We start from the raw sequence: 17,410 nt of genomic DNA on the forward strand, positions 1-17,410 counted from the left end.
TCTTCACATGCACAGAGTGAAAATTACACCCATAAAAGCCACCACTGCAATTTAGAGCTTGGAGCGTTCTCCAGATCTCTCATGGTTAACACTGTGGAATGTTCCAGCTGTGTTTGTAGTCACGAATGTAGGATGGAAAGGCAGTCCATAATTTTCTACTCACTGTTTATAAATGTCGTATGTTCATAATGTGGGTTTTTCTTTTTCCTTCCTGTTGTCTCAATTGTTGTTGACTCAGATTTTGGGGGGGGGGGAGACGGTGTTATTTTTAATGTTATGATACCATTGGAGGTTGGATTTTATTTTTTTTTTCCCTTCTGTGCGGCTTTCTTTTCCAGAGTTACTTCTACAATGATGACACTTTTAACTTCAACTACGCCCAAGCCAAAGCTACCATGGGCGATTTTAGTGAAGCTGAAGAGGTATGTATTTACTTTCTTTAAAAAGCAACAATGGAAATGTTTCCCACATACTCCCCTATTTCCTTCCTTTTCTCTCTCTCTACATCTTCATGTTGGTTGAAAATAAGCAAGTTCTGTGGGACCTTCCTAGAGGAACTGAAACTCACAGTGAACATTGTTTAGAAAAGATTATCTTGCTAATCTTGTAATATGAGGTATACAGGGAGTCATGCCGCTTGTGGAGCGTCACAGGAGTGCTTTGCAGCTCACTCTAATTGATCAAAGAATGCCTTCTTAATCAGATTTCCTATGCTTTGTCTAGGATTCCAGGCAGTCCTATTGTTCAGATTGACTAAAGTATGCTGAACAAAAGACACTTAATAGTTAAGAGCTGCTAGGTATCCCTAGAAATTTGTGTTTAAAAAGCAAAAAAACACACCATCACCACCACCACAACAACAAAAAACCCACATTTTCTTCCTTTGGGAGATGTGGGAGGAGAAGAGGAAGTGCTCACTATCTTATTCAGCAGCATCCAGATGCAGCTGGAAGAGATTAACTTCTACACACAGCATTTTTTGTGTCTATGTGCAGTAGAAACTTAATTACAACTAAAATATGCAGAAGCAAATAGCTATTATGAAGATGGAAGCAACATTTTCCACAAGACTATCAGAAGACAGACCATAAAAAATACATGTAGTCTGAAGTGAATCATACAATTTTTTTCCCCAGGTTTTCCTGCCTTTTATTTTATTTTATTTTATTTTATTTTATTTTATTTTATTTTATTTTATTTTATTTTATTTTATTTTATTTTATTTTATTTTATTTTATTTTATTTTATTTTATTTTATTTTAACTCTTCGGGTCCCTGGACAACAGAGATCTTCTCCTTCCCCCCATTTTTTCCAACACGCCCCCCCTTAATTTCTGTGACATAAAATTGCATCTTTCTTTAAGAAAAATATCCCAGACTGTCAGGCAAAATGGATATATATTTGAATTCACCTAGTTTATTTTAGGTAGCTCAATGAAAATGCAGGTGAGTATCTTTTGAAACTACACTAGCAGACTATGCTGAAACCTGAGACTTCATAAAAATGATAATGCTGTAAGACAACTTCAGCTGCAGCCAAGCAACAAAGAAACACAAAGCTCTAAACTGCTGTTAATCCACATTTGTCCTACATTTCTTCTTACAAATAATTCTGTACAAACTTACATTATGTAGCTGATGTATTTAAATAACTGAATTATGTAATTAAATTGATTAGCGTGTCCTAGCATCTGATCTCTGACTGTGATGACACTTTCATACAAAGATTACCCCTTCCCCATCATCTCATAAACTTGTAAATTAAATCTACATATAGCAGTTTATATACATAACTCCTTAAACAGTTTACTTCCCTGGCATAATAAAAGAAAACCTATAACAAATTGCTATTCACAGTGATAATGCTTTTTATTTTTTTTATTAGGGTGTTAGCAGTGTTTAATCAATAAAAATGTCAGTAATTTGTGGAACTCACTGTTCCAGTACATACATCAGGAATACATAAAGGTATTTTGATTTTTTTTGCCAGAAGCATCCTAGTATAGTTATAGATATACTGACAGTGAGGCATAAGTATATTTTTTCTGCATATAAAGCCAGAGCACACTTTAAAATGTCTAGCTTCCCACATGCACACATCACATCCCTTTCAATGTAGAATGTAACAAACCTGTGTTTGTACAGTAAGTTACAAAAGACTAATGTTTAGCCTCAGAACCTTACTGAAACCGAAAGGCTAAGAAATGGCTTACTGCTCACCTAAAATGATCTCTGACATGTATAAGGAGGAAAGGCTCTTATATATATAGTGAAACTTCTGGTATTTCAGGATGATGCTAATTTAATTGCTTGCTAAACAAACGCATTCCAAATAGCTTTTCCCACAGGCCCAGTGTTCCTTTGTGCTGTTTGTGTTGCACGGCCGCCCACTGGCACTTGTTCAGAGGAGGCCGCACCCTCAGCACAGCTTGGCATTCTGAAGCTGCAGAAGTCCCCTGATAAGCATTGTAGTGTTTGAGACCTTCACCTACCCGACATAGCAATATACCCCCCTGCACTACACTTCCATACCCAACCTCTTTTCATGAAGCCGTTTTTTGTGTGGTGTAAGCCTTACCTGCACGCTGAAACGAGGCAGGTCTGCCTTCTGTTTGTTTAAAAGTACATGCAAATATAATCTTTTATTTTCCTTCTTCCTGCAGGCGTTCCTTTTGATCCAGAGTGAGAAGATAAAGAATGATTTTGTTTACCTTAGCTGGCTAGCTCGCTGCTGTGAGTCACTTTACTCTCAATATTGCAGAATACAGATCCTCCTCTATTGCATCAGTCTTGGCAATCCACTCTCCTAATTGAATTTAATGTTGTAGGTGGATTCAGAACTACGAAAGTGAAAAGCTGATTGCACTAGTTACAGTGTGGGTGGTTATTGCACCTTTCAAATGTCTGGCTTCACTAAGCAATTACTGCTTCAGTGCAGTGCTGTTATGGTTCTGTCAATGCAGCTTTGTCCTAACCAATGAACCTTTTTCCTCTCAATTGTCTACCCAATTGTATGAGTGAAGATTTTCTGTCTTAAAAGACTGGGTTACAAATCTAAATGTTCAGAGTAAAACACCAAATAGAAGGAGCAATGCTGGGTCAGGCCCAAGGGTCTGTCTGATTCCCAGAGTGGCCAGTGTCAGATGTCTAAGGAAGAGAAGCATCAGGCAAGCATATGTGGTATTTTTCATTGTACTGTGTTATACTTTGCATTGCCCAAACTCCAGTGCCCAAGGAATTTCCTTTATAATTTTCATCATGTTTTTTTCTTCCATGAACTTGCCCACTCCTCCCTTGACCAAAGTAAATTTTTGATATACTTAATGCTCTATAGCAATTTTTATTCAATATTTCTGAACCAGTTTTTAAAACATTGCAGAGTACACCTCATACAGATACATCCACAGCATCACATGCAAAATAGCATGGAGGCAGGTTTTTTCTAATGACTCAGCCTGAGACTTCCTAGGCTTTGTTTTCCTTACAGCATCTTAATACAAAAATGTTCTCTTATCATAAACAATTTTGAGTAGTTGTGCTTGGAATGTAAATATGTACGTTTCAAGGAATTTTGCCATATTGCAGATGTGGTTAACATCTCTAATGTGGTCTTCCCAGACAGGCACATAACACTTACAGATGCCTACCTATGATTCTATTTTAGGACATGCCGGTTTGTTTGTTTGCTTCATTAAAAAACATTTCATCATTTCATTTCTGGTTATATTTAATGTTTTATATGTGGCTTTTTTATAGGAGTACTCCCATTGCAAAGGGAGTACATGCTTGTTCTGTAGACAGTGTTCATCCTTTTGATTTTGCGCTATAGTAGTTCTTTGACATACATCTGGCAGTGTAGGACCAATTTGAAGGTTCTAACTTTTATAAAAGAGGTAGAATTAACACCATGGTATCAATTAAAAATTTTGTACCAATTTCATAAGAGTTGCTATTTATTCTCAGGTGTGCCTTTCATCATTCTGAATTCCTACTGAAGTTTCAGTAGGGATGCTGTATTCTTATCTGTCTTAAGATTTTGATTTTTCACTCCAAACAGCTGCTAGAATTCTTTGCAGTTCATTGATGAGTATAGTGATCTTTTAGTGTCAAGTATGTAAATTACTATTAGATCCTTCTGGATAAAAGCTGCAATGGAAATTACAAAGCGTTATAATACATTCATGTCAGAGTATGATTAGGTATTGAGTCATAAACAATTCAATCCTGAAGTATTTCCAAAGGGCAAAAAGCACCAGAGATGCATCTTAGACAGTATTTTTTGTTTTATCCTGTTGTAATACTTGTATTCTTCCTTCCAAATTCTTCATTAAGAGAAGGTAAAAAGCCATTGAATTACCACGGTAGTCCGTTTCTCTAGATAGATGGGTTTGTATATGGAAATGATGACCTGGCTGTTTTTTGTTGTGAATATTATCCAGAGCTGATGAAAGAAAAATCTAATTTGATGTCTTGCAGCTTCCTAAATTAGAAGTGCCTATAAATACTGTGATTTTGTGTTACATGTTTGTTATTGATGACTCCCACCTATTCTTCAGAAAATCAATTTTTAGAATTATTTATATTCAGATGTTCTAGTAGAATTTCTGCTAGTTGAGGTAGAAGATTCAGATTCTTTTATTTCTCATTGTGTATTAATAGTGATGTTTAAAGGCCACTGAAAATTTCCAGTCAAAAAAGGAAATTTAAAACTAGCACAAAATCTCAGGAATTTGAACACGTTTTTCTAGCAGATGCATACTGACACATTTTGTTATGCTTCTAGTCTGTACAGGCATTTTTTTCCACCACTCCTTTAGTGTGTTATAAATCATGGAAACTGAATGTTTAGATCGGAGTGGGCACCAATTATTAAAAACTTTATTTCAGTGCCAATTAAAATCTTTCTGTGTATAAGAACACAATCCTAAATCTCACCATCAAAATAGATTGCCCCAGTTCATTGTCCTGCTTGAAATACCTTCTCTGATGCTTTCCACTCTGTTTCTTATTCACATCTGAAATCATGCGATTTGTGCTTATTGCTGTATCTTTGAAATATGAAGTAAGATATAAACTCCATAATTATTCTTCTTGACATTGGTGTTCTCTGATGAATTGCTGTTATCACTAGAAAGGCAAAAGATAAGGATGAGTTTCCCTTCCCAACCTCATACACAGGGTGAGGCATGCATTTACATTGAGCAAAGAGATTCAGAAACATTTATTCCATCTTCCATTGAGTATTGTATGTGGCATATTCTCTTCATGATCCCAGTTTTTTGTTGTTATTGCAGATATTATGAATAAGAAACCACAGTTGGCCTGGAAGCTCTATCTGAAGATGGAGACCTCAGGGGAGTCCATTAACCTTTTGCAGCTCATTGCAAATGATTGCTACAAAGTGAGTCTCTCTTTAATAATTAAAAAAAAAAAAAAAAGTGGACCAGATGATTTCTTATGTCCCTTCCAACCAGGGCTTTTCCATGATTCTGTGATTTAGAGTTTGGTGTACAGCATGTTAATTCCCTGATGGCATTAACGGACATTTTTGTATACTTCACATCTTTGTCACCACTCGTTGCACTTGTTGTGCACTTGAAGTTGCACAACAGGGGCATGGTTATTAATGCAGGTAAGTTGGCAAACATTTTAACCTACAGGCCTTCTTGATAGGCAGTCCACTGATTAAAATATTGGCAAATTACTGCATGCTTGAGCTATTGATAACAAGAACAATAGTATAATTTACAACTTGGGATTCATCATTGATAGACAAGAAACTTAAAAAAAAAAATCTAGCATAGATTCAGAGATGCACCTCGTGCTGCATTTTTTTCTGGGACAGTGATACTTTTCCTTAAAGCTTTTAATGAGAACTGTCTATTCTTTTTTGTTAACGATAAGGAAATGGAAAGAGATTTTCCACAACCAGTATTTTATCTGCCCAAGTGGGGCAAAGAGACATGGTATATGCATGTAGTCATTAAGAATTAAACTAGTCAGTAAAAATGGTGGCTTACCCATCTACAGCTGGATCCATGCTAACATATTACAGTTCTTTTGAACTGTTTTTAAAGGAGACTCGAAAGAGATGAGGTTAGACTAAGCAATCTAACGTTTTTAAAAATGAAGCTAAACAAGCCAACATCCACTTTAGCAGGAATGCTTTGAACATTTTAGAACAAGATAAAATATATGCTACCTCACTTGTACTAAGCTTCTAGATCATGTTTACTAGTTCCAGTGCTCCATGCTAATATACTGCTGGCCCACCTCCAAATTCTAGTTTATACAAAGATATGTTAGTAAGTGAAGAGGTCTTGGGAAGCTGAATGCAATTCTGCCTCAATTCCTAGAATCTAATTCTTCAGATTGTGCCTATACACATTGAGACTTAGCTCAGATTCAACTTTGATGCTGTTCTGCAAAGCACGTAAAAGAAAGCTTTATCCATAGGATGTATATAGAGACTCATAAAGACCAACAGGTTTGAGAGGAGTATAAATGTAGGAGGAAGAAAAAGTGATTGTCCTGTACAAAGAGTACTGCTGTGCAAGGTGTTAGTAGACAATAACAGGATGCTCTATCAGGCATCTTCTCTACCATCTACCAGGAAGATTGCGCTTTTTGGGACCTAGAGAAGTAGCAGTGCAGTGACAGGAGAAAAAGATGGTTTTTGGAAGAATCATCGGGTTGAGGCACTGGTCATCCACATTTCAGAATGTGTTCACCAGAGCTGGTTTTATCAGAAGGTGGACCAAAGATATTTGAGGAGCAGCCATTTTATATTTAATTTTAATTACATATAGAATGTGAAGACAGATTGTAATTTTGTGATTGTGAAAACAGAGTAGTTCATTGCTTTAAGAAGGCAGATCTGAGAGGAGCAGAACACAGGTAATAGGTTTAAACTTGATGGAACTGCTTCAGTGAAGACTCCCAATTTAAGTGAATACACAAGAACTAGCAGCTATTAGGATAGGCTTATTAGAGATACATTAACAAAACTTGCCATCAAAGAGAAAAGATAGTAAACTGAGTTCTATTGAAAACGTCCCAATGATTCTCAGTTCAGCTAAGCTCTCCAAAGAGCAACAATACCTGCATACTGAAGAACACAACTATAAATCAGAAAATCTGCCTTACGATTTCAAAAGCATTCTTTTAAAACAGAGGGGATTATTTCAAGTATTCCATCCACCATCCCACACTAAAAGTCTTTTTGCTCAAGCAAGGGGCTGTTCCCTCTTGTATTTACCTTGGCTGCAATTTGTGAAACAAAGTTGACAGTCAGAACTTGTGTAAAATCTATCTACAGGCCATCTTAAGTCACATTTATATCAGTTGATTACTTTTCCTAAATTCTTCTCAAACCATATTGTACACTACAGGAGAAGCAGCTCCACACTTCAGATTTATCTAGAACTTTTAAAAAATGCACTGTCAGGACTAAATTTTTCTGGCTATTTATGTCTACATATGGCCACAGATGACCAAGGAATTTCATTTCAAAGGCTATCAAAGTATGTATAATTAATGCAGTGTTATAACTTGTCTTTCTACACTACCAGCTGTTTCTACCTTTCCCATGAACTGGCAAGGCCTGTATTGCTTGTGTCTATGTAGCATTCTCCAGTTGTTTCTGAAATACATTATACTGGAGGGCTGCAGACAGCACCATAGCTGTAACTTAAGAAGGTAGTCGTGCCAGTCTTCATTCAACAGAATGCTAAATGAATGTTAATGGAGCAAAGCTAACAGCTATCAGAGAGTAGGTGTAGCTGGATGTGCCATTGCTATCTATTCTGATAGAAGTTGTTTGATGAGGAAGCTGGCATGCAGGACTTCTGGCTAATTCCTTGCTTCTTTTACATGAAATAGGCCATCCTATCCATATAGGGAGCAGTATGTGATTTAAGGTGAAGCAATTCCTGCTTTTATGTGAGATAGAAAGAGGACATTAAATTGGTATCTGCTTAATGGACCTAAATCAGATGCCATTTTGGAGAGGTCAGTATTTCAGTAATTTCTTTTTAGCAGAGATGTCTGTTTACAGTGACCATATTTATTCCCATTCAGTTAAATCACCTGTGGTTAACATCACCATGTATGTGAAGAAAATTGAATTATTCTGTAATACCTATGCTTCTCCGAGTAAAGTATCCAAATATAACTCCCATAGCCTAACCTTTTTTCTTGTCAGATGCAGGCTTCCAGCTATCAAAGAATAGGAGGTTGTGTTCAGCCTACCTTCTGTGTGCGCTTCAGGGAAGATGCTAGACACAAACACCATTTCTACTTGGGCTTGCCCAATTGAAGAACATTCACAGTCATAGATAAGGTTGACATGAGTTATAATGACTTCAAAAGCCACAGTTACTGCAGTCACTCCTTTCCTACTGACTATTATCAACCAACTTGTTTCTTGTTCCCATTTACAAGTAGAGAACCTAAGGCAGAAAAAAATAGAGTACATAATCTTTCTATGCTTGGGAAAATTTCAGGTTATAGAGTCACTGAATCATAATTTTTACTGTACTGTAAGTACACTGAAATATAAAATTTAGCTCTGAGTTTAACCCAAAAGATGTCAAATACACCTTTGTGACCAACTCTAGATGAGGAAAACGGGTTTAGTTTTAAAATGTTTGGACTAGTTTGAGTTGGTATTGTATCAAGGACTTTGGTTGGTATGACTGTACTCATATGTATGACAACTCATACTTTAAAAGTTAATGCTGTTAGGGAGGAGAAAAAAAAGAAGTAAAGGTAGGAAAGATGTTCTGTTAGCTTTTGTTAAATGTATATGATCAAAACAAGAACAGTGCTGATAATAACCAATTAATAGAAGTTCACAATGCAGTTTGTCTATAGTACCTTCAAAGACGTGTAGCAATAATATCATAATACTACCTTTTTCCCTACATAGAACTGAAATGTGCTTGTTCTGTGTCACTTGCTGCCAGCAGAAAAACATAAAAATAAATGCATGTTGCTTCTATGACTTAATGCTCATTGCAGAAAACTGAACTCAGAATTTTTGATCCCCTTCTGAAAGATAGTCATAGAGTCAGGAATACATAATATTTCTCTTCTTCTGCAGATGCGTCAGTTTTACTATGCAGCCAAAGCATTTGATGTTCTGGAGAGACTGGACAGTAATCCTGAATACTGGGAAGGCAAGAGAGGTGCTTGTGTTGGTGTCTTTCAAATGATCTTAGCTGGCCGAGAAGCAAAGTGAGTATTCTTTGTTTTATCTGCATTTAGATTATAGTTTTCCTATTTCCAATTAGCTGTAAACTAGAATCTTAGATTTGAGTCAGTATTCTCATCTAGTTCTTCACTGACCTGTTGGTGAACAGAAACTCTGGCCAGTGGTTCTTTACGCAGTATTCAATTTGAAACATATCTTCTACGTCAACAGTTATAGAATATGTGGTAGAGAATATCTTATCAGTGAATGCTATGAATTGTTGGCAACCAAAATATATTGGTCGTGCTACTAGGAGGAGCTAAGTTATAAATGCAGTATGTTTGTATCCTGAGGGAAAAGACCTCATTTCATGTTGATAGCCTAAGAATGGAAAACTGTCCCATGACATTTTAAGGTTCATAGAACAGAAATAAGGAAGTGTTTGCTCAGCACTTGAGGAAGGACATTGGTTTCTCTAAATAATGAATAGGTGAGAGACCACTAAAATTTGCTTTCTGAAAACTGTCTGTGTCAGTAAAAGATACACATTGATGAAAGCTTAAAGGAAATGATCTCTTACTGATAATTTTGGTTTTGGCTCATTTCGTTGAATGGGAGAATGAGAGAGAGTAGTGAGGTTGTATTTAAGAACTGTTCCCTCGTGAACATTATGCTGTGATGCCAGATGGCCATTCTCTCCTGACCAAAGTTGCTATTTCGTACATGACTGGAAGGTGTGTATCTTGGCTTCTGTACGTTCCTTGTATTCCCTTCTCTGCTGGAATAATCTCATTAACTACAACACCCTTCAAGTGTCCTTTCTGGCAAGTACTGCAGTAGAAGCAGTAAAATATACATAGCTTGCCTGTTTTACATTATGAATGCAAGTTCTGGCTGTAAAGTAGCTAGCAAACTGCAGGTTCATACTGGTTTATCCTATTGGTATGGTTTGTTTCCATGCTATTTATTTATTTGTAAGGTATAAGGTGCTTTGGCACCATTAAACTAGATGTTGCCTTATTGCAGATTAGCAAGTAGCGTAAGAGAAAAATAATATTTTGTTTAGTTCTGGGGAACTGATTTGCAAGAGTAAGGGTTTACATATAAATGCGTACATAGACACACACACACACAATGCCAAACAAAGTAGTTACATTTTGCAGGTTTTTACTTTTAATTTCTCTCCCTGTTTCAATGCACACAAGACCTTTCCCCCTCCTAGGATCTAAACTATCGTGCATTTTTACTTAGTTCTGCTCTGCAGATGAATGGATCTCTCTGTCTAGGAACCATGTTTTGCAAAATAGTTTGGATGTGGGTGCTTGTTTATTGTATCAGTTGGTTCTCACACGCATTTAAATCTTCGCTTTTCACATTTGTAGAGAGACTCTACGGGAAGTAGTGCATCTTCTGAGAAGCACCGGCAATTCTCAAGTAGAATACATTATTCGCATTATGAAAAAGTGGGCCAGGGAGAACCGAGTCCCTGTCTAAGCCAGTGTCATAAAATGATCTGTGTCAACTACCATTTCGTTTGTGGCTGTAAGATGTGGGTCTTGGCTTCTCCTGTGCATTCCAGGTATTTTCTTCTTTGCAGGACTTTAGGACATCAAGCAGGCCAGCTGAGTAATGATGTAGTTCTGTGAGACTGCAAAGCATTCAGCAAGTACTTTTCATTAAAGTCTGATTGGTATTTTTTCTCTTATACCTATCTCTATTTCCTCATTCCAAGTTTCTCAGGTTTTTTAGTACTCATTCCAACAGTCCACAAATCAAAGTGTTCTTCAGATGTTCCCCAGATTTCCCTGCACAAGTGACTGGAGTGCTTTGTGGTTTTTGAAAAGTATGTCTCCTGACCTCTGGAGAAGAATAATTTGTTAATTGACTGAGACAAGTCTACTGCAGCAAGTGATGGAATATGGCAAGTAGAAAGCATGACTGTGACAACCAAAATAGGATATCTGATAACACATAAAGAATTAACATATATTACCTGCCTGGGGTAAAATACAAATCATATTTTGAGCACTGGCCTTTTCTGGATAAATCTCAGCAACTAAAGACTTCTCTTTTTTTTTTTTTTTATGTCTGTAAGGATTGTTTTCTTTCTTACTATTAATTCTGAAGATGAGAGTTAATCAGTGCCAAATGCCAAGATTCAGAATGGCTTACTTGCTTTCTAGGTTAGTAACAAAGCATCTTTTTCAGAGCACGGAGGTTTGACTGACTGGATTGTTCCATCTTGCTTTGAGATTTGACTCAAAACTCAAAATCAACACTGAAAACGTTTATCCGTGTTAATGTAATTCATGTGAGTAATTCATTTAGTTTCACAGTCTTACGGATAAAGGAACTGTTTAGAATCATTTTCTTCAGCTTTTACCACCCTAGTTACAAATATATTTATTATCCTTTTGGAGATAATTACTCTCATGTGCGCTAAGGGAGAGCAGTTAGGAAACACACAATTCTAAAAGAAGGCAACAGTTGTAACATAGAAATGTATTATATGGTTTGCAGTGAAAAAATCTTTGTATTTTTTTGTAAAAACAAAATTTGCAATTTGTAAATTTGTAAAATACTTCTGAAGTATTTTTGTATTGGAGGAGGAGTTTGAATACAATATTCTCTGCTATCTGTGCTTTAATTAAAGCTTTTAATTGAATCTGCAGTTGAATGTTGGTCTGTGTTGCTTCATGCTGAAGGAATTGAAATACTATATTCATTTTGCTGTGGAAAAGGGTAAATCTGTGACTGGTCATTAAATGTTTGTTCAGTAGTTATTCAAAGGCAAGCCAGTGGCCTTGGTCCTGATTTTACGATGGTTTGAAGCTGATAATAAGGAGACTGGGTGTATATGTTCCATATACACCTTTCTGCCATATAACATGTCAGAGTTTTTTTTACTGTTTTAAGCAAAAAATGTGGGCATCATCATTCAGATATTTGGAAGCACGCTGGTAGTTGTGACTATTTGCATTTACGTAAAAACCTAGAAAACTGATAAGCAACAATAATAAAGTCATTCAGCAGGGGTAGTGGCAACAATACACTGATTCAAAAGAGAAAGAGCAGCATTACGTATTTTCACTGAAAGCGGTTATGAAACACATTTATCTTGAAAAAGCCATTTTTCTCTTCCCTACCAGTTTAATTAACTTGGAAACAGATCAGGAATACTGCTGTAAGTCTTGGTACAAAGCTTCAAAAAATCATGTTGGTGGCTTTGTAGCAGATGTTAAATGCTTCTAATTACTTCCTTTATTGAAACTTAACCTGCAGGAGAGCTGCAGAGCAGCTCCAAATCCATTGCACACCATTTTAAATGTTGGATGAATCTTCTGAAGTAAGTGTGATGGCATTACAGCACATGAGCTTGGCGACTAACTTTAAATTCTTTGTCCACGACCAGTGAAGAAGTTTTTGAAAATGTCACCTTTGTTCACTGTAGTCACAAAGTCATATTTAATACACTAAGTAATGTGGATTTTAGCACAGTGCATTTTTTTGACTGATAATATTTATAATTTAAGGCATAAAGAACTGCGGACTGCAGGGTTTTGTCTTGTGCAGTGATGAAATAAAAGATATGTTATATATTGTCCTACTATTTAGAGTCTTGGTAATACAGCAGATAGGTAAGTACTATTAAAATGCAGAAGAAAAGTCCTGAAATATTGGTATTTATTTTACCTTTGAATTGTGTTCAAATAACGTCTTTCACTATTTAATCTGAAATAATATTTAAATAATAGAAGTGTGATAGAAGTTGCCTTAGCTGATGCAGAAAGGGAATAAAAAATGTCTAAAGCAGTTTGTCAGGTGGTTAGCAGAGCTTTATCCCTGGCCTTTTCCATATTTCCCCATACTGTAGGAATGTAAGGAGTTGCAGTAATCTAAATAGGGAGGAAGATGTGGAGAAAAACTGTAACAACAAAAGGGACTTACATAGAACAAGCACACAGTGAAGAATGCATGTGCAGAGTCAGGGAAACTGCTAAATTTATTGGGTCACTAATAAGTGAATATAAAATTGAAAACAGCAGTATTTCAGGTAATGCAATGAAAGAGAGACTAAGGCAAAAAAAATTGCTGCATCACTAGAATTACAAGGAAGAGTATGGAAAACACAGCTATTTCTTTATACTTTGAATAAATATCTAAATCTGGAAAATAGTACACACAGTGCACAGAAGGTACTGTGTTAGCAGTCATATCTAAACAGTGGCAGCTAGAGAAACCGAAACCAAAACACTGTGTAACTGCTTTTAGTTGGGTGCTGACCCATTCCTGGTAAATAAGGATGATGACCTTACGTTTGGTAATACCTCGACAACGTTTGTGCCAGTAATATCCAAGTGAATTATACTACAGGGTAGACATTTATCCTTTCTACTGCTGCGAGTTCCAGGATAAAATACACTTTGGCCAGCATCTGAACTGATACAATATAGCAGCAGCCCTCTTGTATTAATTCTGGAATCTAGCATATAATTCCTAAATGCAGCAGCAGCTGGATCCAAGTGATGTACTAATCTGGAGGTGGCAAGATCATTGTGAAACAAAGGTAATCTCATATTCCAACTTTGACCATGCACTCTAGCAGGCATTTAGGTCTACGTGGTGCCTTCAAGTTGAAGATCTCTCATTGATTTTCATAAACGAGTTGTCTAAGTTTGAATAAGGAGCTTGGCCATTAGATAAAAAGATGGAAAACAAACAGTTAAGTGTATAGTTGTTGTTACATGTAGTTTCACTAGATGGGAGTTATACATACAATGAAGAAAACACCTGTATTTTTGCTTTTTGGCTTACTCTTTAAAAAAATATTTCCTCTATTATCTCCAGAAATAATTTCCAGTCACCCTTTTTTCACTTTCATTTCCAGACTTCCTTCCCCACATTTAATTTATTCATATGATTCCTGATTAAGTAGATAACTACATGAAAGCATCACTGGTAACCATTAAAATCAAGCCTTCAGTGGACTACTAGATAATCTGTTCTGACCCTACATATTGTAAGGTGGTAGATTTCATCTGCTAATCTTTGTATTGAATCCAATAATTTGATTTTCCATAAAAATATTTGCCAGAAATGCTTAAAAGGTGGGTAATGAAAGATCCATTTGTTCAAATTCATAAATCACCTTTGTTCTTTTAAAAATGCACCTTAATTCTAGACTCATTTTGTTTGGCCTCATTTTCTATTATTTTCTTCTAGTGTTCATGTCTGCTATGTTAAATAGTCATTAAAGACTGGCGTTCTTGTTTTTGTTTTTGTTTTTGTTTTTCCCTCTTGAGGTATAAAATGCAACCCCATCAACTCTGTATTAAAAAGAACATCTCTTGTAAGGATGTTTTCCAGCTTGGAAAACTGGCAATCAGTTTGTCAACAGATTTTTTTTTTTTTTTTTAATGTGGCTGTGTAGCACTGAGGGTAATTTATCACTGTATGTGACACTGGAATATGTTCCTCCATACTGCTGCTCACTATTCTCCTACGAGTGTACTCAAAGACTGTATTCACATTTTTTGCCATATTATCACAGAGGGAGCTCACATTAAATTGCTTCTCAACTGTGACTTGACATCTAGGGTTTTTCCAGAACTATTATTTTCCAGGATACATTCTACCTTTCTGAAGAATCACCCTACCTTTAGCTCTAAGAAAAATGTATTTTGTTTGAATGCTATCAGTTTTCCACCTTACACACATCACTGCGTGCAACTATTTTAGCCTCATTCATTACTAATCTCTTTCTCTGCAACCTTCTATTAGTGCTGTTTTGCATTTATATCTGAATGATCATGGGATATGCTGAATCATCAATTCTTCCAGGACTCTACTAAGGTAAACCCCCAAAACATTCTGTTAATGACTGACAGCTACTTTTCACCATTTGTCATTCTCCACTCATTTAATGTGTGCCTTACTAATGCTGTTACGCTACTCTTTTAAATCAGCAATACATTAGAAATGTACGTATTGCATTTGTATAACCGCTGCACAGCTAAACTTGTAGAGGATCCATGTCATCAGAGTCAAGTATATTCCCATTCATTCTTTATTACATCAATTTTACAGTATCGCAGACAGATTATTGGAGATGGAGTCCCATTGTTTAAAGCTGCTTGCAAAATTTTAAAGATATTACTACTTTCCTTTGTACTTAGATCACATTTAGAAGCCAACCACCAAAAGCTTACTTTTGAGTTTGTAGGTTTTGAACTTTTGTTTCATTTGCAACAGATAAAGTAGGTACTTGACATCTCTGGGCAATGGTCAGATCCCAAATTCCTTATAGAACTTGCTTAATTGATAAATTACACTAGCATCTATTTATAGATTTAAAAATAAAAGTCTATGTTTAGTAAAAGCTTTGTTTTTTAAGAAAACTGAGTTTATTCTTCGAATTAAAAGAGAACTTCTGTTTCAATTCATACTTAGACTCTATTGTGCGTAATTGCCCCACATTATGTTATCTTTAAGGTAATTAAAAATAACAGATGTGGTAAAGTTAGTATGGCCTTTAAAATGTTTTTACAACTAGATCCTCAGGAACCTGCAACTTACTGTATTTCTTGTCAAAGTAGCTTATGGGATAGATTGTAGCGCTTCTCAGATGTAGCTAAATCAAACGGTGGGATATGCTGTCATCTCTGAATTGCACTTTTATGCAGTCCTCAAACTGCACTTTAAGCTGGCCCTTAACTAGGGAAGAGTGATGAGCCTCAGACTTCACTATCTGTTCCTTGATCACGGTAATCAACTTTCAAGTGGTCAGTTCTGTGAAAAACGACACACAACAGTGCAGAATTATATAGAATACAATATCATTTTAATAATACAATAACGTAGAGATGGCTTATGCTACATAGAAAAGATCCAGGCTTCAATTCTAATAGTTGCATTCCACATTGCAATACTACAGCTTTAATTTTATTTGCTGATTCTGTACTTCTTAAGAATGATGGGGTCATTATGCGTGTCTGCTCCAAAGCTACTGGTAATCTTTGCCTTGCCTCTCATAAGAGTGTGCATTGCCTTGCCTCTCATAAGGGTGTGCATACAGGTCGAGGCCATTATATGGGTAGCCATCATGTGATAAAAACTGATCATCTAACTTCGCAGAGCTGTTCAATTAAATAATATTACATGAAGTAAATGTCCCTCTATAACAGCAATCTACCTTTCTATCTACGAAAACTTTAGAATAATCAAATTGGCAAATCTGATAAACAAGGTCTTAAACTGTCTGGTATATTCGCACTACTGATGGTTATCAGAGTAATTGTATTCTACAAGTTCAATCTTACTTTTGTCCGACTTATTCATGAAGTCACAAGTGCTTTAGTTGTCACTGAACAAACTGAGATGGGAATTAGTTGTATAAAAAACAATTGGTTTTCCCCACCACTTAAAAGCAGAAGAGCTATTTTCTGGTCAGAGCAAAGTAGTTTCTGAGGCCAGTTTTACAAGACTTCCCACTCAATTTAGCTAGCTATTCTCAAACAGGTCTTGTTGTAGTTTCTGTTTTTCATTTCTGCATGTTTTCCCTTCCCTATCAAGTGTTTTCTCTTCCAATCTACCCACTAATATGTGACTGGCCTTACAGTGCTGTCATAAAGTTTTCCACCTATCTCTTCCTCCCCTCATCCCACCTCTTACTTGCCTTGCCCTACTTCACAGAAACATTCTAGTTAACATTTGTTCAAATTTATAAAATATGCTAAATCCTATGGAGGACTACAAATGAGTACGACGCTTACGAAATAAGTAACTTTAAAATCTCTTAAAACCATGAGGAAGTCTTCAGATAAGTACTCAATATAAGCTAAATCCGACTGTATAATTATTTATAAGTGTAAGGGGGAATTCTGTCAAGGCCGGGAAAATGGCATTTGAAATACAGCCATCATGCAGAAAATGTAGATTGTTCTCACAAGCATTTCTGGTATGTAGCAGCCGCTCTTCTTAAAATTCTCACTGCTATTGCTGCTACACTTTAATATTCTGAAAAGTTTTTAAATTTCATACATCTTCTCAAAATACAACATGAGGTGGTAAGAAAACAGAGTTTAATAAAATGCCATTTGTCTGTTTAAATTATTCATGTATGGAAAATCACTTTTCACGAGTAATTTTTCAGATGCTATTTTTAATATTGTGGCAACTCAAAAGCAGCTTTGTGTTGGATCTGCAGGCTTGGTATGT

The 17,410-nt window shown here is 36.1% G+C and overlaps 1 protein-coding gene across 1 annotated transcript in view; it reads left to right on the forward strand.

The window, feature by feature from the left end:
• The window catches only part of IFT56 (intraflagellar transport 56), a 49,619-nt gene extending 37,761 nt beyond the window's left edge, over window positions 1-11,858 (forward strand). The window contains exons 14-18 of the mRNA XM_082778571.1: window positions 339-422; window positions 2,664-2,733; window positions 5,295-5,401; window positions 9,104-9,237; window positions 10,576-11,858. Of these exons, the coding sequence (XP_082634697.1) occupies window positions 339-422; window positions 2,664-2,733; window positions 5,295-5,401; window positions 9,104-9,237; window positions 10,576-10,687 (507 nt within the window). The 3' untranslated portion in view covers window positions 10,688-11,858. The remainder of the gene's footprint in view (window positions 1-338; window positions 423-2,663; window positions 2,734-5,294; window positions 5,402-9,103; window positions 9,238-10,575) is intronic.
• The last annotated feature ends 5,552 nt before the right edge of the window (window positions 11,859-17,410 follow it).

The sequence above is a fragment of the Aythya marila genome (assembly GCF_965140915.1).
Source record: "Aythya marila genome assembly, chromosome: 1".
Classification (NCBI taxonomy): Eukaryota; Metazoa; Chordata; class Aves; order Anseriformes; family Anatidae; genus Aythya; species Aythya marila.